The following is a 22,805-nucleotide window of genomic DNA, read 5'->3' on the forward strand; positions in this document are numbered from 1 at the left end:
CTCACCTGTACCCACACCTGTAACCCGTGGGTACTCCTGAGCCGCTCTGCCCTGGGGAAGTGGCTGCTGGGGCTTCCCCGGGCTCCTTCAGCACCCCACAAAGTCGTCCCCAGAGCCTGCATCTCAGCATCTGATCACACAGTATGCGGTGGCACATTTGACAGGTCCTTTTCTGACCAGGTCACCAGGCCCATCTCTCAGCCTCTGAGCTCCACCTGCCCATCTCGGCACGTGCGGAGGCTGTGAGCACCACCCTGCCCTGTTCCTGACGGAGGCCTGAGTCCGACTGCAGTGGCTTGAGCAGGGTTACAGGAGAACCTTCAGAGCACTTCAGCTTCCGCAAATACAGAAAACAGATCTGTGCAGAGCTGAAACCCGCCCCCCCCCCCCCCCCAAGAAGCCCCAGGACTGACCCCTCTGTGCAGGGCGTCCACCCACAGCCAAGGTGGTTTCAGGGCTTCAGATCCAGGCCCACTGACGAGTCCCATCTCTGCGGCCCCCCTCCTCTCCTGGTGCTTCCCTAGGATTCTTCCCCAGCCCGACCCAGGGGCTGGTGGAACGGCAGCTGTTCAGCCCTGCTCCCGCCACATATGCAATTGCAACCGGCAATCGAGACAGAAAGGCAGCTCTGGTCTGTGACAGTGGCTGAAACCCCTCCCCTGGGCTGGGGGGCCGGCCCTGGCTGAGCTCTGCACTGGGCCTTTCAGGGAAGCCCCGCCGGCCGGCAGCCAGGCCTCCAGCAGCAAGCACGCCTGCTCGCGTCTGTCGTGACGATCGCCAGTGGACTGACTGAGCAGGTGGTCAACGGCAGGCCGGCCCAGCGGCGCGGGATGCCGTGGGGGCCCCCCACCCCCCTTCCTGCCTTCCTCCCCAACCTTCGCACCAGCTCCACCTCTCGCCCTGCCCTGGAAGTGCCTGCCTAACTCAGGAGAGGGGGCTGAAGTGCCGGAATGCCGAACAGGCCACACTGCGGCCAACCCCTCCCTCCCCCAGCTCCTTGGGACACAGTAGCTGCCTTGCTGGGTCATCCTGGCACAGCACGGCCTCAAAGGAGGACAGGACGAGGGAGCTGGCGGGCATCTCAATTTCCAGTGTCCTGACCACCCCGCCCCTCACCCCCGGGCACAGCCTAGGTTGCTATTGGGACAGAGTCTTACCTAACGAGAGACTCAGGAATGTCTTTTCCTTGCCTGCAATGTTTGTGATATATGTGAAGGAATGCCAGGGTCTTGGGTTAAATGGCATCCTGGGAAATTCATTTTCACTTGATCTTAGCCAAAAGGCCGAGAAGCGGTGGGAAATTCATTTTCAGAATGATGCTGGGAAAGAGAGACAGCTCATGGGCAGCAGGTCCTGAACTGGAGTTGGGGGGGTGGGGGCGGTGTGGTCACGGCTGCACAGAACACCCTCCAGGGTGCTCACCAGCCTGTCGGTAGTCAGACATTCCACCATTCGTGATTCATTCCTTCGGGCGGCGCAGGCTTTGCCACACCTCTCACTATCATCATCGGGGACTGCTTTCCCACTCAGGAAGCTAGTGAGGATACCAGGCCGAAGTGATTTACATTCAGCCTCCTGCTGACCCTTCCAACAACCCTGGGAAGTGTTGCCTTACCACACTCATCTGACAGCAGAGGACACTGAGGCTCAGAGAGGCTCAGGAGTTGGCCCAAGCCTTCACAAAGGGGTGGGAGGATGCTGGAATTGGTCCCGAGTCTAGCAAGACACAGTCCCTCCCTCCAGGAGCGTGTGTGGGGCAGCAGGCACAAGTACCAGGGGATGAAGGAACACGGGTGGGCAGGTGAGCACCGGGGGCGTTGGGGAGCAGAGTGGGGGAGCCCCTAAATCAGAGGAAGACCGGAAGTGCTTCCGTGCTAATGCCCGAGTGGGGCTTTGAAGGATGTATAGGAGTTGGGTGGATGAGGGGTGAACAGAGTCCCCATCAGAGGAACAGGCACCTCCAAAGGTGTGGGGATAAAGGAGCGGGCCGTCTAGGAAGAAATGTCATACCCAACACCCAGGAGAAGGAGAATGAGGAGACGCAGGCATCAGAGGCGCTCAGCGGGGGCTCGGGGACAGTACGGAAGTCTCAGGTCCGCGTCTTAAGCACTCAGCACTGGCCCTGCCACTGGGCTTCGGCCCCTATCGGCCCCCCAGTGACGGGACTGTCGTCTCGGCCTGCCATGGTGCCATGCTTCGGGAGTTTTCCTAAACAGCATCCCAGGACCCACGTGGCCCCTCCCCCACCTCCGACCCCAGCAGAGGTCGGGTCACAGGTCCCTGCCCCCCACCAAGGTGAGCCTGCCCTCCACCTCCCCCTCAAAGTTTCCCCTCCCCCCACCTCCAACCCTGACCCCCAACTGAGAGCAAATCCTTGGTGGGCTCACAGGGCGCGTTTGCACAAACACACACACACACCCAGGCAAGAGGACAAAAATTCCCAAGCTCAGAAACCCGCCCGCCTGAGGATGTGTCAGAGGACTCAATATCGTCTCGGATGTGGGGTTCCAGACGCCAGAGCCCTGAAACAACACCCTGGAATGTGCGAGAGCTCGGCGTAAGGCACCCTGTCTCTGCCCACTTGACCCTGGCTGGGAGTCTCAGAGTGACGTCCATCTAACGAGACAGAGGTCCTGACATGGTCTGAGACGCCAGATCAGACTCTGCAGGCAGCCTGGCTCCCTCCCCAGCAGATGCCCGTGTGCCAGTCCCGAGCTCCAGCCCGGCCCTGCGAGAGGGCTGAGGATGCACCCCTGGAAGCCTCCTGGTCTTTGAACTGCCGTGGGTTTCGGAGGCTGGGGGTGTCCCGGACGCTCTGCCCAGATCCTCATCAGACGACCCGAGGCCTTCCCTCCAGGGCTCATTCGAGGAGTCTCCAGGGGCGGCTGATGGGCAGCCACTGAGAATCTGAACCACAAACCCTGAATCTGGAGACAGCAAACAGCTCCTGGGCTCTGCTTGCCCCCCACCCCAGTGAATGGCTCTCGTCGTGTCTCTGGGTTTGTCGCGAGAGAAGAAACGGGCAAGGCACTGGAGGCGCATCCCCCGCCGCCCGCCCTCTGTGCGGAGAACCCCCTGCAGAGCAGCAGGATGGCGGGCTGCTCTGGGTGCCCCCCATCTCCCCCCCACGGCCCCCAGCTGCCCCCGCCAGGGGACCAAGCCCGCTCCCCAGCATGGAGACGCCAAAGTGGTCTGGCCACAACCCCACTGCAGGGCGCACGGGGGCGGGCAAGGCCAAGAGGTGCCCTCACGAGTGCCGAGTTGATTGGCAGTGGCTGCCCAGAGAAGTCGCGGAAAGAATTCTGAAACCGCACCGCGCGGCAGCTGATTGGGGATGCCTGCCATGGTCACGGATTCTCACCATCCCTGATCTACAAGCTGGGGGACTTCCCCCCGCCCCCGAGCAGGGGATAATTCCCCAGCCAGGACTTTGGTAGCACAGAAGGAGGCGCAGGCCACCCGGGGTATCAATAACACCAGACTCCCCGATAGATTTCTCAGGGCCTTGAGAAGCATGTATGGGGCCCGTCATTCCTCAACTGGCCAGGACCCCGTCTGCCCCCTTTTCTGACGATGTGAATGTTGGTTGTTTTAAGAAACATCTCTCTAGAATAGAAACGCACTACAGGGTTAATTTCTCCTCTGTGAAAATGACTAAATGCCTTCTCTCTCACCTAGAACCCAAGGGATGGTCTGGCTTATCAGCAGAAGTGATCTTGGACCCACTGAAAGCTTTACCCGCAGGAGGGCGGACGGGCCTGGACGCTGTGCTCTGGGCTCGGTTTGCAGGAACACACCCCGTGATGCTCTGCTCCAAAGGCCTACATGTCCCCACGCGTGCTGCGCCGCCTCACTTAGACACCTTGGCCTGCAGGGCGCTGGGCAGATACAAGTACCTCCAGATGGCATAGTAGTGTGTGCCAGCACCAAATGCCACAAAGAGATGCCAGATGGCATGGGCAAAGGGGATCCTCCCGTCACTCTTGAAGAACACCATGCCCAAGCAGTAGAAGACCCCTCCGGTCACCAGCTCCCAGATGCCCTCGGTGTTGGGCTGTCGGCAAGGACAAGGGTGAGCACAGGTCAGATGAGCAGCCGGCAAGACCAAAACCACCCAGCCCTCCCCCCGCCACCCTAGACAAGAAGACACGTGGGCGGCAGGGCCGCCCAGAGTCCCAGGAGGGGCATCTCCACACACCGATGTCATGAATTCTTCCACCCCACCCCTGCTGCGCCAATTCATTCTCGTGTGTAACACATTTCTGTCAACATTTCAAAGGATATGTCGTAGATTTTTGTCTTTCCTAAAAAGCAATACATCAAAGAAGGGAAAGCAGAGACACACACAGATACTTGTACAACCAAGTTCACTGCCACATCATTTGCAGCTGCCAAAAGCGGGGAGCAACCCAAGCATCCACCAGGAGGAGAATGGATACGCAGAATGGTATCCGTGTTCATTTACACGATGGAGTATTACTCAGTCTTTAAATAGGAGGAGACTCTGACACATGATACAACACGGGGGAAACCTCAAAGACGTTGTGCAAAGCGAAATAAACCAGACGCAGAAGGACAGTGACCACAGGCTTTGACAACCTAAACAAGTCAAATTCATGGTTGGAAAGCACAGTGGCTGTCTGGCTACCAGGGGCTGGGTTGGGGGGAACGGGTAAGGACTGAGGTTTAGTGGGGACAGGGTGTGGGAAGATGAGACAGTCCTGTGGAAGGACGGTGGTGACGGCTGCGCAACGAGATGAATGAACTTCACACCCTTGAACTGTACCCTTAAAGATGGCTAAAACCATAAACTGTATGTGTATGTTATCACAGTTCTCAAAAAGTAATATGTATCCATGGTATGGATGTGAGAGTGAACTATAAAGAAAGCTGAGTGCCAAAGAACTGATGCTTTTGAACTGTGGTATTGGAGAAGACTCTTGAGAGTCTCTTGGACTGCAAGGAGATCCAACCAGTCCATCCTAAAGGAAATCATTGCTGAATATTCACTGGAAGGACTGATGCTGAAACTCCAATACTTTGCCCACCTGACGTGACGAGCTGACTCATTTTGAAAAGACCCTGATGCTGAGAAATATTGAGGGCAGGAGGAGAAGGGGATGACAGAGGATGAGATGGTTGGATGGCATCACCAACTCAATGGACATGAGTTTGAGCAAGCTCTGGGAGTTGGTGATGGACTGGGAAGCCTGGCGTGCTGTGGTCCATGGGGTCACAAAGATTCAGACATGGCTGAGCAACTGAACTGAACTGATCCATGGCGAAACATTTTAGAGAAAAACAAAAAGCAGTAAGAAAAGAGCGGCATTCGCAGCCCTCCGAGATGAGCACGAGTGACACCTGGGTGGTTGTTACGAGGGCTCCAGGAGAACAGGAGGGACAGGGTCGTAAGAACCTACCGCCCTGTCTCCTGGGCCCGCTTCCCACAGGTCTCACTGCTCACCACCAATAAGTGTCTGATGGTATCCTTCCAGACTCGTCTATATGCACACAATACACGGGTACGCACTTCATAAGCATGTTCGTGCCCAGAGGGACGGATCACTTAAGATAAGGGGGCTCAGGCCACGCCTGTCAATCTGATACATCACTTCCATGATGCAATCTCATGGGGATTTATCTACCTCCCCATGTGGGGACCCACCTTGGTCTTCGGAATAGCTGGGGAGCTTTTCATTGAAGGTATGTACAAGCACGCACCCAGCCCTCAATGGGGTGATGCCTGACTATTAAAGACATATCACAGTAACACTTTTCAGCACGGACAGCTTGCCATGCCCCGTCCTCAGGGCCTGACGTGAGTTACCCGATGCCATCTTCGCAACACTCTCCCGAGGCAGGCACGGCTCTGCGTGACGGGCCCTCAACATCACGCCAAGTGAGACAAGCATGTGGGAGAGCAGTTTGTACAGCGTGATCCCATTTTTTTGGTAAAAGAAAAGCACACAAGTCATTGTGTCTGCATATCCACATAGACGTGCCTGTTAACCATCCGTAATGGTTTATTGTATATCTTTTCTGTTTCTCATGAAGAGGCATTAGATAACTCACATTATGGACTCAATGGACATACATTACCAACTCAATGGACATGAATTTGAGCAAACTCTGGGAGACAGTGAAGAACTGGGAAGTCTGGCGTGTTGCAATCCATAGGGTCGCAAAAGAGTCGGACACGACTTAGCGACTGAACAACAAACAACTCACGTTTTCACAGGGAAAATGTTGAATAGGAACGCTAAGGGGGCTGTCACAAGCTGGAGACTCAGCTCCACCTCCATGGCCACCTATGTTATTATTATTATAGATTTAATTTAGCCAGCAGGGACTTACTCTGTTGCAGGCACCTTTCCAGTCCCTTTCCCTGAGTTTTTTTCGCTGATCCCTAAATAAGCGGGAAAACTGGAGCCCAGAGGAGTTAATGAACCCAATGAGGTGAAGCAGAGAGAGGAGGAGCCCCAGAGAGGAGGAGCCCCAGAACTGAGGAGCCTAGCCCAGGGTGACCTGCACGTCTCCTGCCTTGGCGGGCGAGTCACGCGGACCCCCGGCCTCAGATCGCCATCTGCCGGGGCAGCAGGCTCAACCTCACCATCTCCAGTACCTCTCTGGGCCCCCTCCAGCCAGACGCGAGGCCCACAGCGGGTGGGGGTGACTCACCATGGAAAGGACGACCAGGGCGGGGAAGAAGCCCATGACGACATAGCAGAGCAGCTCCACCAGCTTGTACCTGCCAGGAAGACAAGGCCTCCCGGTGAGCAGCACCTCCCCCATTGGGGTTGGGAGGGGACACCCCCCGCCGCAAGAGTAATGGAAGGGGACTCTGCCCCCTGGCCAGCACCCCTGAACTTGGATTTCATCCAGCTGCACCCAGTAAGTGCTGGCAGAGCCAGGTGGCCGTGAGCGGGTCCCTGTCCCTCTCCAAGGCTTGGTTTCCACACCCGTGAACTTACATTCGAGAGTGGCAAATGCTGGGTGGGCATAGCGTGCCTGGGGGATCCTCCCTTGCTCAACCCAGGGCAGGCATTACTATTCGATCCCAGCACCTTTCACCACAAGTCTCGAGCAATCGCTCTCCATCCATCCGAGCGGCGGCCGCAACCAACTCCCGTCTACCGTCCTCGGACAGTCCAGGGGTCTGCGGCTGCCTTTCACTTCTCCAGCTGCTTCCTTCCCCCCATGTCGTCATTTCCATCCTGTCTCTCAGCAGGATGGAAGGGGGTGGCGGCCCTGGGACCCCCTCCTTCTCACCTGCTAACACACAGCTTCAGGAAGACCCCATTCAGCGGGTCGAAGCCCCAACAATGACCTTTTAATTTTAACCTCCTCACACTGACGCTATGGACCGTTGAGCTGGGGACCGCCGATGGGCCTGGACACAGGGGTGACAGGAGTGGCTGTGTGCCCACAAGCTTCTGGGCACATCCTGCGGTCTCATCCCGCCAGGGGCAGGGAGGAGGCCCTGATGGAGGCACCCAGCCCCCCGAGACCCTGCCCCCTCTCCCCCGGCCCCAGCTTACCGCTCATGGAAGAAAAAGACATAGACGGTGCCCACCGAGGCCATGATCCACACCAGCCACCGCATGTGGGAGGCCCAGGGGCCCAGCTCGCGGAGGTTCAGCCTGAGAGGCAGGATGGGAGGGCACGGGGGCCTGAGCGGGTGGGGGGGCGGGTCTGGGACCTCGCCTCCCACAGCCAGCCCCTCCCAGGGACGTGGACCCCACAGAACCCCCGTCCCCTGTGGCTGCACGTGTGGGATGTGGCCCCTCACAGAGGACACATGGAGAGACAGAGAAAACGAAACTGTATGCAATTATTTGAGCCAAGTCAGCAAAACTGAGGATGTCCCAGCATGAAAGAAAAGGGCATCTCAAACCAGAGGGCGTTTCCTGGCGCCCAGAATTAGTTGCCCCGCAGCTCGCGGTATCTTCCCGGGGCAGGGATCGAACCCGTGTCCCCTGCATTGGCAGGCGGACTCCTACCCACTGGACCACCAGGCAAGTCCTGCCTGCTGGTGACAGCTGAGCTGGGCCTCGTGAATTTCTCCCTCTGCAGCCAGCACAGTGTGGGGTTTGGCAGTAGACAAGACTTTGCAGGAGGAACTGCTTCCTTCCTTCCCCATTCCTGAGACTCTCTCCCCAGGCTCCCGGAAAAGTGGGTTTTTCTCTCCGCTGCTTGAGCCAAGTGGTATCTCCTGGGCCAGGTGCCTGCAGGGCCCAGCCTTTGGCTCCAGCTGTTGGCTTAGGCTTTGGCTCCAGCTGTCCCCAACCTTTGAGGGACCCGGGACGGGTTTCGTGGAAGACAATTTTTCCATGGACTGGGGAGGGGATGGTTTAGTGATGATTTGACCACATTACATTTATTATACACTTTATTTTATTATTATTATTTTTACATCAGTTCCACCTCAGGTCATCAGGCATTAGAGCTCGGAGGATGGGGACCCCGGCTTAGGAAACGGCTGCAGAGCCAGGGGCCCCGGACAATGCAGGCCTGTGCCCCAGGCCAGGGGGCTTGTCCTAAACCCTCTCTCCAGCCCCGCGTGCATGCATTCCTGCCTCCGGCCTGTGCCGCCGTCTGTACAGCCTGACTGCACAGAAGCACGCTAGATTCCTGCAGAAGGGGCTCTGGTTCCAGAAGATGATGACTTGTCTTCTGTCCTCCTCAATATTTATGACTCAATTATTAACAGTTTTCTGAAGCACTGGGGAAAGGAAGCTTCTGTGTCACCCTTGACCCAGCCAGTTTTCTTGATCATTCGTGACACGGTCCTCCCTGCCTGGTTAATTGCATGAATGGCGTCTGTGTGCAGGTCACCATTGTCCCTCTTCACAACAGCTGGGGGACGGGGTAATATCGCTGCCTCCATTTTAAAGGCCAGGAGAGTGAGGCTCGGACAGACTCGGCAGTTGTCCCAGGACATGTGGCTCTGGAAAGGCTGATCAGGACCAGGGCCTCGTGCGGTCTGATGCCACAAGTGTTCTCTTTCAGCAATGCCGGAGCCTTTCAACCACCTTTTAGACCCCTTCTTTAAGTAAAGGTGATATGCTAGAATCTTGTATGCAAGTCTAATCTATCAAAAACGAAAATAAAGGGGCTTCCCTGGTGGCTCAGCAGTGAAGATGCTGCCTGCCAAAGCAGAAGATGCGGGTTCGATCCCTGGTCTGGGAAGATCGCACCTGTCTCGGAGCAACCAAGCCCCTGTGCCACAGCTACTGAGCCTGCGCTCTAGAGCCGGGAGCCGCCCCCACTGAAGTCTGAGCAGCCTAGAGCCCGCGCTCCGCAACAAGAGCAGCCACCGCAAGGAGACGTAAACCCCTGCTCGCCGCAACTAGAGAAAAGCCTACACAGCAACCAAGACCCAGCGCAGCCAAAAATGAATAAATAAAATTTTAAAGAACAAAAATAAAACCCAAAACACGGAGTTTTTTTCAGATTGAGGCAGGGATGGGGGAACCCAGAGTCATTCACACCTCCACCCCCCTCAACCAGAGCACCGCGAAGAAAAATACCCACAAATCACTCCACAAACCCTTGTCTCCCATCTCCCTTCCCCCATGCAGCCGGGTGTCCAGGTAGGACACTGTCATCGCCTCTGATCCTCTCTCAACCCCACATCTGGTCAACCACCAGGTTCTGCCGACCCTTCCCCCCGACACAGCTCGCAAACCAGGAGACATCTCCCCTTCTCGGCCCTCCGCAGCTTGGACCACAGTGGCGGTTCTATCTCTGCGTCGGTGTCAGGAAAAAGTCCACATCCTCCGGGAGACGAAGGACAGAGGCCTGTGTCTCTGTTCACAGTCACATCCTCAGACACCAGCACTCGATGGGCACAGAGTCAGTGCCCAGACCGTCAGCATCAGGGATAAAGAACAGAAACCCAGGCACTGAACCAGCCAAGGCAGGGGGACAGTCAGAGGGTGGTTCCAGAAATCTCACTCAAGGATGGTTACTGCGGCCGAGCACAAAACTTAGCTTTACTCTAACTCGCAGCATCCAAAAAAGAAACCAGAGATCGCCCGACTCCTGGGAACTGCAGGTGATGCCTGGGGTGGCCCGGGGCCGTCGGGAGGCACCCTCCCATCGTTCCTGGCTTCCCTCCGCTGCTCTCTGCATCTCCAGGGGCCCCCACCTACCCACAGCAGCCCCTCACTCGGGACTGACCGTTCTTTCCGGGGCCTGTGTATACCAGCCCACCGGGCATCTGACAACCAGAGCATCCTGGTTTATACGTGCCCTCCTCCCACAAAGCTCAGCTGGGCACGGGCTGCCTCTGATCACGTCTCCAGGCTGACAGCAGCATGGGCCGATTTCCCCGGGGAAGTCAGAAACCCGGGTATTCCTCACCACCTTCAGTCACTCACAGTTCCCCCTCAGTTTCCTGTAAATACATTTTCCATCCATCCATCCTCTCAACTCCAAGGCCACTGCCAGGGCCCCGGCCACAACCGTCTCTCTCCCAGCTCCTTGCATCAGCCTCCTTGCACCTCCTTGCTCCCAAGGCATCATCCTTCGGTCCGAAAGATAAAACCAAGGACTTCCCTAATGGTCCAGTGGTTAAGACTTCGCCTTTCGATGCAGCGGCGGGGAGCAGATTCAATCCCTGATCAGGAGCTGAGAAACCAAATGACTCACAGCCAAAAAACCAAAATGTGAAACAGAAGCAATGCTGTAACAAATTCAATAAAGACTTTAAAAATGGTCCACAGAACAAATAAAATAAAATAAAACCAAGTGAATATCCTGCTTCAAGCTCCACCCACTCCTCAGTTCACCACCACACCCACACGAGAACAACCAGAGGACCCTCCGTGGAGCCATAATCACCCCAAGCTTGGAAACCCTGCAGACTGCCTGTCACAGGAGACGGACGCCCCTGGTTCATTTATCCAGAACGCTGCCCAGCAAGGAGTCTGGACCGTGACTCCGTGACCCTCACCACACAAGGCCGCCTGAAAGCGAGACCCGAAAGAATGATGATTCCCTTCACGTGAAAGATGACATCGGGCAAAGCTGCCCCAAGACGGCCGACCGTGGGACGTGGACACCACCCCCGGGAGCCGCGGGCTGGGGAGGGGCTGGACACGTGGCTTCTCCATCCAGGGGGACCGGCCGCGGGATGTGGGAATTCCCTGTGTGGAACCCCCCCAGGCACATCTCAACAAAACGTGTTCCGAAGGCAAGTCGCCTTCGTGTGCACCAACTAACCCACTTACTAGTTGACATAATGAAAAAGAACACTCCATTTACAATAGCCAAACACTGGAATTCCCTGGGCAAAACTGGGACAAGCCTCTCTGTGGCTCCCACGCCTTGGAGGCCAACTCGCACAGGCTCCAGGGTGGGCCGGCTTCCGCAGCTGTGGCTCCCGGGCCCTAGAGAGCAGGGTCAGTAGCTGTGGTGCATGAGCGCAGTCACACTGCAAAATATGAGAGCTTCCTGGCCCAGGGATTGGACCCACGTTCCCCCTGCACTGGCAGGCGGTTTCTCAACCACCAGACCCCCAGGGAGGTCCCTGCCGGGGTAAACCGGTACAATCTGTGCAAGGTGCCTTGGCAACAGTTAGCCCACTCCTGCCACTGGGCCTCCAAGTTCAGCGTTCACCCCACAAAGATGAGGCTAGGCTTAAGAACCTGGGGCTTCTGTAGCTCTAAACAGGCTGGCTCAGCAGTTTCACCTGTTTCCAGGCAACCGAACCAGGCACATGTGCTGAATGACCCATCAGCAAGGACATTCACGGAAGCCCTGTGTGTTACAGCGAAGGAAGGGGCGTCCTGACGTCATAAACACTCATAAGCAGGGGCAGCCAGGGGATATTATGCTGCTATAACAAAGGAATGGGGAAATCTTCATGGTACTAACATGAAAAGAGGTCCCCCAGACCATGACTAAGAGAGTGAAAGCTGGCTTCAGCGTTTGTAACAGTATCCTTCCTTTTCTACTCAAGTAGGAATCTGCCTGCAACGTGGGAGACCTGGGCTCGATCCCTGGGTGGGGAAGATCCCCTGGAGGAGGGCATGGCTACCCACCCCAGTATCTTGCCTGGAGAATCCCCGTGGACAGAGCAGCCTGGAGGGCTGCAGTCCATGAGGTCACAAAGAGTCAGACACCACCGAGCTACTGAGCATGAACGTAGGAAAGAAGAGGGACTTCCCTGAGGTTCACTGGTTAGGACATCACCCTCCAAGGCAGGGGGTCTCGGTTGGATCCCTGGTCAGGGAGCTGGGGTTCCACATGCCTCGTGGCCAAAAAACCAAAAGGTAAAACAGAAGCAATATTGTAACAAGATCAATAAAGACTTTAAAAAAATAAAGTAGGAAAGTGTAAGTGTGAATATATGTGTGTGTGTGTGTGTGTGTGTGTGTGTGTGTGTGTGTGTGTGTATTTGCATATATGCATATGCATGTATGCAAATGCAAGTCTATACATATACACATACATACACATTTGCTCTTTTCTACACAAAATTACCCTGGAAGGATACACAGGAAACTGGCGCTAAGACATGGCTTCTAGGAAGGAGAAGGCGAGGAGGACGCCCTTTTACCCACATTCTTGTGCTGAGGTCACAGATCACCCAGCCAAACATGCAGCAGGGAAATTCGAAGAAGGGAAGGAGAGGAAGCCAGCCCCAGCCCCCACCTCGCTTGGGGACCCGCAGAGACACTCACCAGGGTGCGTAGGAGGCCGCAATGAAGAAATAGATGACCATGCGGTCCGACATGTGCAGACAATGCTCTACCGTCCTGCAGCAGAGAAGGCGGGTTACGGGGGCCCAACCTGGACAAACGGGCTTTGTTGGGGTGGGTGTGGGGGCCTGGGCGCAGGGCTGGTGGGCCTCCATCCAGCCACGACCCCTCGGGCCTCAGTGTCCCCATCTGTGAGCAACCAAGGCAGTGCTTTTCCAGCCAGGCTCCCTGTCACCCCAGGGGCTGAACGGAGACACCTCGGGGGTCCCGTCAAGGACCCTCCTCCCCTGACATCCTCTTCGACTCTGATCAAAGCAAATCTGCATCCTGTTTTACATTCTGGGCTTTTCGAAAGATTTCAAGTGATAAAAAATTCAGTAGCTTAAAAAAACACAGACTCACAACAAAGAGAGAGAAACACAGTCTGCAAAAGACAGGCTCACAGACATAGAGAACAGAGGAGGTCACCAGTGGGGAGGGGAGAGGGGAGGGCGGAAGGCGATGAAGAGATACAAACTGTTACATATAAAACAAGCTAGGAGGGGAGTTCCCCAGAGGTCCAGTGGGTAGGACCCGGTGCTTTCACTGCGGTGGCCCCGGTTCAATCCCTGGTTAGGGAACTAAGATCCTGCATCCCTTGAGATGCGGCTAAATAAATAAATATTGAGTAATAAAACACAACAAAATAAGCTATAAGGACGTATACACCACGGGGAATAGAGCCAGTGTTTCTCAGTAACTATAAATGGGATATAATCTTTAAAAAATTGTGAATCACTAATTGTACACCTGTAACTTATGCTGTACATCAATTATACTTCAATTAAATGATGAAAAAAATTCAACTATACTCAACATTTTTAATAACCTATATGGGAAGAGAATCTGAAAAAGTACATGTGTGTGTGTGTATAACTGAATCACTTTGCTATACACCTGAAACTAAGAGAAGATTGTAAACCAACGATGCTTCAGTTAAAAAAAATAAAAATGAACCAAAAAATACTCAGTAGAAGCACGGCAAGCAGAAAAAAACATGGAAAATTAAACATTTAGTCTCTTTTCACTAAACCAGCATAACTAGGTGCCCCTGAAGACCCTCTGGGTTCTGGTATTCCGGTTCAGGTCCAAGCCTGGAGCCAGAAGGCCTGGGTTCGGATCCCAACCCCACCAGGGAGGGACGACGACCCTGAGCAAGCACTTGCTCTCCACGGACTCAGCGCCCTCATCTGTGAAACACGGAGGAATACTGGCATCCTACCATGGGGCGAGGGTGAAGAGGGTCAAGACTCAGCACCACGCAAAACAGGAAGTGCTCACACACGTCACCTGTTTCCATTATGACCTCACCTTCAAGGGCAGGCGACACTCCTTAACACATCTGGCCAGTGTGGTGCAGCCTCCAAAATGGTACCCAAGGAGCCCCACCTCCTGGTCCTCACACCCTCATCAGCCCTTCCCACAACGAGTACACCAAACGTGTGGAACCCATGCGAGGTTGCACAAGTGCCGGTGTGTGGCTTCTGAGGCTCGATCATAAAGACATGACAACCTCCGCCTTGTTCTCTTGGATCGCTAACTACGGAGGGGAACAAGCCACGGGGCCGTGGAGAGGTCCACGTGGGAACGACCAAGCACCCCCCAAGGATCCAGCACCGATGCACCGGTCTTGCAAGGCAGCAGCTTCGGAAGTGGCTTCCTCAGCCCCTGGAAGCCCCGGCAGCATCTTGACCACTTCAGCAACCTTGGACCAGAACCACACAGCGAAGCTCCCCAATTCCTGCCTCTCTGAAACTTAGAGAGAGAAAACTGGAGTTGATCATTATTTGAAGTCTCCATGATTCAGGACAATTTGTTACTCGGCAGTAGATAACAAATACAAACTGTGATTCAGTCTGGTCACTGCAGCCCCCTAAACGGCCGGTGTTTTGTATCTGATGCTGGGCCAACTGATTGTCTCCCTAGAAATACAGGGAGTGACAACAGCTGACATGTACAGAGCACATTCTGTAATCAGAGCACGTGCAAAGCTCTTCGGCATGACCTCTTTAATCCCTCCTGGGCGGGTAGGGGCCGTTACTTCATCCACCACATCACAGGTGAGGACACCAGAGGGCGGCACAGTCACACCACTGATGCGTGGGCCCCACACCCAGGGACTGGCGTCTTTAGAAGGAAAAGGAGAGGGGGGACCGGGACACAGATGCACAGAAGACAGGCCTATGGAGACAGAGGCGGAGACTGGAGCGACGCAGCCACAAGCCGAGGAACCACAGGAGCCACCAGAAGCCGAGAAGGAAATACGGGGTCCCCCCCTGGAGACGTGGCCCCACTGACTCGCTAATCTCAGACTCTGGCCTCCTAGACAGGGAGCGGCTGGCTAAGCTCCTGTTGCTTCAGGACGCTCTGTGTGTGGGAATTCGTTACAGCAGCGTACAGTGGGGTCCACCAGAACCCACGGAAAGAATGGGGGCAGGACGGGTGGGACACAGCAGTCACAGGGCTTCTGAGGAGGCAGGAGGGGCGCTGGACGTGGGGACCAGTGGTCACTGCGGCTGCTACAATGGACCGGAGCGTCCCCTCACTCTGTGGGGGCCCTGGAGTCCTGGAATCAGTTCTGGCTTGGACACGACCAGCGAGGTGACCTTAAGCCTGTCCAGTCACCTTCCAAATTCAGAGTCATCATCCACAAGAACCGGGATTCTGTAAGCTGCAACTTGGATGAGCCCTGGGATGAGTCTCAGTCAGGCAAAGAAGCTGATGACAAAGGGCAGAGACACCCCAAGTGTCCGTAACAGGGGACTGGATAAATAACTGCACAGTGAGACATGATTCAGCCTTGAGAGGGAAGGCAATTCTGACACCTGCTATGACGAGGATGAATTCTGAGGACGCTGTGCTCACAAAAGGCTAAGCAGTATATGATCCCACTTACACAGGATGTACAGAGCAGATAACTCATAGAGACAGAAAGTAGAGGGGCGGTGCCAGGGGCTGGGAGGAGATGCGGAGTTAGCGTTTAACGGAGACAGGGCCCCAGTCTGGGAAGATGAAATTATTCAGAGGGTGGATGGTGGTGATGGTTGTACAACACGTTAATGAGCTTAATGCCACTGGATGGTACACTTGGAAACGGTCAAGATGGTACATTTTACACTATACATATTTACCACAAAACAAATCAAAATTAAAATCCAGGATGCTAAAGCCTACACTGCAGAATTTTTGGAGAGATCCAAAGTGACAGATGCAGAGTGCCCGGAACCTAGGGGTGCCCAGAAACGGGCAGTTACTGTGACAGCTAAGGGTCCCTCATATCGAGCTGGGAGTGAGGGGCTTCCTCTTCTGGCTGCTCAGAGGGGAGCAAACGAGGGTTCTGAGGGTCAGGGGGTCCCCCAGAGGGACTCAACCCCACCGGCCTGAAGCAAACGTGGCACAAGGCCTTCCCTCCTGGGCCCCCCTCTGCTCAGCCAAGCACAGCCCGAGGCATCTCGCCTCCCCCTCGGCCCGCCACGGGCACCAGCCCTGGTGACCCCGCCACGCGCACCTGTGGGCTGGGCAGCAGGTACCTGAGGTGGCTCTTCTTCCAGGAGATGGTATGGAACACGGTGGACACCACGAAGAGCCCACAGAGCCCGAGGCCATAGATCCAGGCGGAGATGGTCTCCCAGTCATCGTCCGACAGGAAGTAGAGGTTGGAACTGCCGAGGATGCTGGGGATGATCCAGAGCTGGAGGCAGGGAGGGGGTGGTGCTGCAAGGTTGGGCTCTGGAGCCGGGGCCAGGCAAGTGCTGAGCCCCGGGGCGACCCCCACGCGTTTTCTCCAGACCTGCACTACCCAACAGAACTCCCTGTGATGGAGGGAAGGTTCTAGACCTGCACTGCCCAACAAAACTCCCTACCATGGTAGAAATATTCTAGACCTGCACTGCCGTACAGAATTCTCATGGTGGAGGGAAGGTTCTAGACCTGCACTGCCCAATAGAACTTCCATAATGGTGAAAAAGTTCTAGACCTGCACTGCCCCACAGAATTCCCATGGTGGAAGGAAGGTTCTAGACCTGCACTGCCCAACAGAACTTCCATAATGGTGAAAAAGTTCTAGACCTGCACTGCCCCACAGAATTCCCATGGTGGAGGGAAGGCTCTAGACCTGCACTGTCCAATACGGCAGCCTCCAAGCCCACACAGCTGCCGAGCACATGAAATGTGGCTGTACCACTAAGGCCTTGCCGTCTTCATTTTATTTCACCTTAACTGGTTTTAGCTTCGACTCCAACAGCTACACCAGGACAGTGGACAGCATCGCTCTAGACGATGTAGCGGTGAAACAGGAAGCCAGGATCTCCTGTCTCCAGGACATATCTCTGGCCGCTGGCCCCATCCTCCATGTCCACTGCTAACCCGGCCTCGAGCACCCCAGGCTGGCCATGATGCTTCACACGGCCGCGCTGTTGCCCACAGGGTTCTCTCCGAAGACGTCCCTCCCCACAATGTCTACCTGGAAAACTCACTTTTCAGATCTTGGTTTATCCATTGGTTCCTCTGAGAAGTCTCAGAGTTCTCCAAAGCCCTGGCGGGGAGACGGGGGTGGGGTACAAGGTCTCCAAAAGAGTTTGTCTAATTCTGTGTGTTAGGAGCACTTATTTTGGAGAGAGACTCTACAGTAGCTCCAGCCGATAGAACTAGTTAATACAATGCAGGTGGCACAGGAAACTTTCCTTTTAATTATTTTTAATTTATGTACTTGGCCGCGCCGAGTCTTAGCTGTGGCACTTGGCGTCTTCAATCCTCACTGCACTGTGCAGGATCTTTAGTTGCAGCCTGCAAACTCTTAGTTGAGGCATGTGGGACCTAGTTCCCTGACCAGGGATCGAACCCGGGGCCCCCTGCACTGGGAGCACAGAGTCTTAGCCACTGGACCACCAGGGAAGTCCCAGCACAGGTAATTTTAGATTTTCTAGTAGCCACAGTTAAAAATGAAAAAAATGAAAAAATTTTATTTAAAAATTAAAAAAAAAAGGTGAAACTGACTTTATTGATATATTCTGCTTAGTCCGATATATCCAAAGTATCATTTCAACACATCGTTAATATAAAAAGAATTAAGATATCTTTCATTCTTTTTTTCATGCTGAGTCTTCAAAAGCTGCCGTGTAGTCTACACTCACAGCACACCTCAGTTCAGACGTGCCGTATTTCAGCTGCGTGAGGCCAGTGGCTACGAAGCTGGACAGCGTAGGTCCGGATCTTCCTAAGATCCTCAAAGGGGCCCAGAGGCTTAAGGACCGCTGCCCAGAGCAGGACTTCGTGGGGGAGATGGCAAGTATTCCAGGCCCTGGGAACAGCATGGGCAAAGACGTTGGGTCGTGCCTTCTAGTTTGGAAACAGCAGGTGGGGCTCAGGATGCTGGCGCCTGGGGGCAAGATCATGGCAGGGGGAGGTGGGCCGACATTCAGGCTAAGACCTGTAGCTGGGAGCTTCTACCGAGCCCGGACGCTGTACTGGGTACTAGGGGGCCACTGAAGGTTCTTAAGGCCAAAGAGAGCCACGCTCAGAGCCACAGCCCCATTTACCCACACGGCCTTCCCTCGGGATCCCACTCCCTCTTCCGGGGCCACAGAAGAAGGCCTGAGGGACAGGCACCCTCGGGTCAGTGCTCTGGGATGAGAACACGGACTCCAAGGGCAACGGGCCACCTCCCGGCCCCTCCTGTGGCTCTCGGCCCCCCAGGACTCACGGCGTGGGTCGCACAGTTGGCAGCATGCTCGTACTCCGTGGGCTGGTATCTCTTGTGGGCAGGAACCCGGTGGTTCATGAACCTGGGGGAAGACACAGAACCCCCGGAAGCTGGGCCAAGGCAGCCGGCAGCAGCCCTGGTCACAGAGCCCCAGGGCCCCGCTGGTGGGGAGGGCCCGCCTCCACTGCCCTACGCTCCCCTCCGCTCCCCTCCCCTCTCCTCCCCTCATTCCCTCTCTCTATTACACCTTTTTTGGACTATCCAGCATTTAGAGCCAAATTTGCTAAATATCAGGTTTCCGGGAATTCCCTGGCAGCCCAGTGATTAGGACTCTGTGCTCTCACTGCCGAGGGCCCAGGTTCAATCTGTGGTCAGGGAACTAAGATCCTGCAAGTCGTGAAGTGTGGATAAAATATTAATAAATAAATAAATCTCGGGGTGCAGCATGCTCTTTCATTTCCTAATTTCTTTACGTGTCACAGACACACAGTATACAACTCCCCAGGGTGCAGTTCCAAGGATTTTACACAGACACACGCCCAGAGCTCCTTTCCCACACCCTAGCAACTGCCTTCACATCCCTTCCCCGGAGCATCACCCCTCAAGGAACCCGACCCCCGACCCCCCCCACACACAGTCACTGTAGATTACTTTTGCTGGTTCTTGACTTTTCCCATCTGTGGGATCACACAGCACACACTCTCTGGGTCTGGCTCCTTGCGCTCAGCGTGACTTGTCAGATGGAGTAATTGGTTGCTTTCATTGCAGCACAGTATTTTGCTAGGTGAGCAAACCACAATTCATTTATCCTATCTACTGGAGGTGGACGTTCCAGCTTGAGGCTGTTACGGTAACTCTGCTGTGAGCTTTCATGGTAGTGAACATATGCACTCATTTCTGCTGGGCATTGATCCACAGGTGGAACGGCCAGGTGAGTTCATCTTGACAGTAAACATTCCTTTTTTAAAAACTTTTTTTTGGCCATATGAGGGATCTTACTTCCCAAAGCAGGGATCGAACCCATGGCCCCTGCACTAACTGTGCAGAGTGCTAATCATTGAACCACCAGGAAAAGTGAAAGTCACTCAGTCCTGTCTGACTCTTAGCCACCCCATGGACTATACAGCCCACGGAACTGTCCAGGACAGAATACTAGGGTGGGTAGCCTTTCCCTTCTCCAGAGGATCTTCCCAAGCCAGGGATCCAACCCAGGTCTCCCGGAAGTTCCAACGATAAACATTCCTGATGTTCTGGGGTCTTTAGAGAATCTTCCAAGCCCCAGCTCCGCCTCTGTCCACCCCAGCCTCTCGTCTCCCCCTCACAGGAGCTCCACCGGCCCACAGAGCCATCACGACCCCTGCTTTCCAGAGGGGATGCTCCAGGGCAGAGTCAGGAAGCGACATCACCCAGGTGGGATGGCACGGGCCTGCTCCTGACAGGACTCCCTGCAGGCGTCTGCAGGTCAGGCTGGAAGTGGGGTGGGGGCTGGGGGATGAGAGCTGCCAACACCTTCTCTCGGGCGGCGGGCAGGACCACACCGGCTCAGAGTCGGGGAAGTGGACGGTTCACCTTGGACTCTGCCAAGAATCATCCACCTGTGTAGGGGGGATTAACTCCACCAAAACACCGAAAACCAGCCCCCACCCCAGGAACCCGATTATGACTAGAAAGACCCACAGACGTGAGAAATGAGTGGGTGGCTGAGAACAAAGCGCTCAATGTAGCACACTGCCCAGAACATTTATACAGCACCACTGTATGCTGTGTCCGCGCGAGGTGTGGGAGACTTCCCTGCCGTCCAGCGGTTAAGACCCTGCACTCCCAGTGCATGCTGGGTGTGGTCCACTCAGCATCTGTGGAGTACTTCCTGTATGCTGCATCTGCACCACTAGAGCAAATAGAACCACAAAAAAATAGCGTTATAACAGCTGGATTGTGTCGTCCCAAAACTCCTGTGCTGAAGTCCTGACCCCCCAAGGACCTCGGAATCTGACTTATTTGTAAAGAGCTGCAGATGTAATCAGCTGAGATGAGGTCACACTGAAGTGGGGCGAGCCCATCATCCAACATGACAGGTGTCCTTGTAAGTAGAGGAGAGACACAGAGTGAAGACCGGGGCAGAGACAGGCCTGGGGCAGCTTCACACTGAGGGTGCCGGCAGCCAGCAGAAGCTGGGAGGGAGGCCCGGAGCAGGCGTGTCCGCCAGCCTCCAGAGGGAACCAAACTGGGGCCCGATTTCCATTGCTTCAAGCCACTAAGTGTGGGGACTTCCCTGGCGGTCCACTGGTTAAGACTCCGTGCTTCCACTGCAGGGGGCACAGGTTCGATCCCTGGTCGGGGAACTAAGATCATGTGTATAGCGCGACGTGGCAAAAAAATAAAATAACAACTAAGCCACGAAGCGTGTGTTCATCTGTTACCAGAGACACCAACACAGGCACACAGTGTTCCCTTTGACAGAGTCTGCCCCCAGAGCCCCCCAGAGAGGCGGTGCTAGTTTACACACCGTGCTGATTGGGCTGGGGGCCGGGACTCCAAGGCCAGCCGTGAAGCAGTGCAGCTGACCCCTTTCTCCCCCACCTGTAGCCGGGACCGCCCTCTCCCCTGCCCCTTTAACAAACACCAAGCCCCTCAGGAGGCCAGCCTCTCAGGTCCGAGGGTGATGTCACGGTTGCCAGGGTGACCGGGATGCAGCAGTTTATTTATTTATTTCTGGGCTCCACAAAACTTTCCTTGTCTTTCACCCGGAGCTGCCGCTATTGAATGCGGTCGGGAGAGTGGAGAGGGGCCAGGGGCAAAGACCCAAGAAACAGAGTTCCCACAGCTCGCAAGAATCGAGAACGTTTTCTTTAACTCCATGTAGCGTCCTTTTTCCTCCTTCACAAACCTCTAGGCAGGCATTCTGAAGAGGACAGTGCATTTGCTGTTTATGTTTTTAAATTTCCTTTCCATTTACGTTCAGTAAAATTTCCCCTTTTTGCGGCACATCTTTATATACATTTAGGTAAATGAAGAGCATTGTATAACCACCACCATAACCAACAGAAACCAAGAGAAATAAAAGGCCCATCCCCCATCCCCCCAAACGCCCTGCCCCATCCCTCCCCACAGTCCTGTAGCCGCTGCTCTGCTCTCTGACCCCTCATAGCTTCCCCATTTCCAGAACCTCATACACGGGGTCACCCAGAAGCCCTGCAGACATTTATTTTATTTTATTTTACTGTCTGAAAAGAATTGATTGCATAAAGTCAAGTGTATTCTTAGATGAAAAGAAACTGTGCTTGGAATGCCAAACAGGGACTTACTTCTTTTCTGCTTAAACTGTATCTAAGACAAACTTGTTTCCTTTGAAAAAAAAAAAAAAATGGACCCTCCTAACATTACTATTCATGGCCATCATCTCAACCCTTCCAGCCTCTTTTCTTCTTTTCCCCTGGCACAACCTTTTGAGTTTGGCTTTCTCCACTCAGCTTAATGCAGGTTAGCTTGATCCATGCTGCTGCCTGGGTCAATGATTCCTTCCTTTTCATTGCTGAGAACTAGTCCAGCGTATGGACGTGCCACGGCTTGTCTATCTGTTTCCCCAGTACGGGGACGAGGGAGTCATTTTTAACAGCTGAAATGCAGAGAGGAAATTTAGCTCTGTTCTGGAACAGAGCTGGCAGCCTTCAAGACTGTGGGAAATTTCAGAGTCAGCATTTCTAGCAAGTTGCTGCTGGTTCAAAGAAAGGAGGGAAATGGGCCTTCTGCCTCCTTTCTGGAGAACAGGATCTGCGTTCTGTGGCCAGCCTGGCCACTTAGATGACCACGTGGCCGCAGCATTTCATGGGAGTAGAGAGGGTACCTCCTTGCAGAGGGCTCCCAAGCCGAGCTGCCAGGGAGACCGGGACAGAAGGTCGACCCCCACCCTGAGCTGGCGGGGCAGGGCTTTGGAGCAGACACGGCTGGGCGGGACGTCCCTGCATGGTCACTTCGCTGCTCTGTGACACAGGGGAAACGTCTTAACGTCTCTGGGCGGCCACACGACTTCCTCGTGTGTCCACAGCGTACCACCGCAGGCCCCTCTTCTTGAGCCTAAAATACACTCGTTCCATCCCAACAATCCCAAAAGTCTCAACTCAACCCAGCATTACCTCTAAAGCCCAAAATTCAAAGTCTCATCGAAACGTCATCTAGGGGCTTCCCTGATGGTCAGTGGTAGAGTACGCCTGCAATGCAGGGGAGGCGAGTTCAATCCCTGCATCCGTCCCCCGCGTCGGGAAGATCCCCTGGAGGAAGAAATGCAACCCGCTCCAGTATTCTTGCCTGGAGAATCCCATTGACAGAGGAGCCTGGCGGGCGCCAGTCCACGGGGTCAC

The 22,805-nt window shown here is 54.9% G+C and overlaps 1 protein-coding gene across 1 annotated transcript; it reads right to left on the bottom strand.

The window, feature by feature from the left end:
* Positions 1–3,850: 3,850 nt before the first annotated feature.
* MMD2 (monocyte to macrophage differentiation associated 2) lies at positions 3,851–22,541 on the bottom strand. Its single transcript, XM_065919248.1, has 7 exons — positions 22,498–22,541; positions 18,448–18,529; positions 16,277–16,437; positions 12,690–12,764; positions 7,539–7,640; positions 6,679–6,748; positions 3,851–4,054 (listed from the first exon to the last, which is right to left on the bottom strand). Exons 1-7 carry the CDS (start codon positions 22,539–22,541, stop codon positions 3,851–3,853), a joined length of 738 nt encoding a protein of 245 aa, XP_065775320.1.
* Positions 22,542–22,805: the final 264 nt, after the last annotated feature.

This window comes from Muntiacus reevesi, chromosome 2, assembly GCF_963930625.1.
Source record: "Muntiacus reevesi chromosome 2, mMunRee1.1, whole genome shotgun sequence".
In the NCBI taxonomy this organism is placed as follows: Eukaryota; Metazoa; Chordata; class Mammalia; order Artiodactyla; family Cervidae; genus Muntiacus; species Muntiacus reevesi.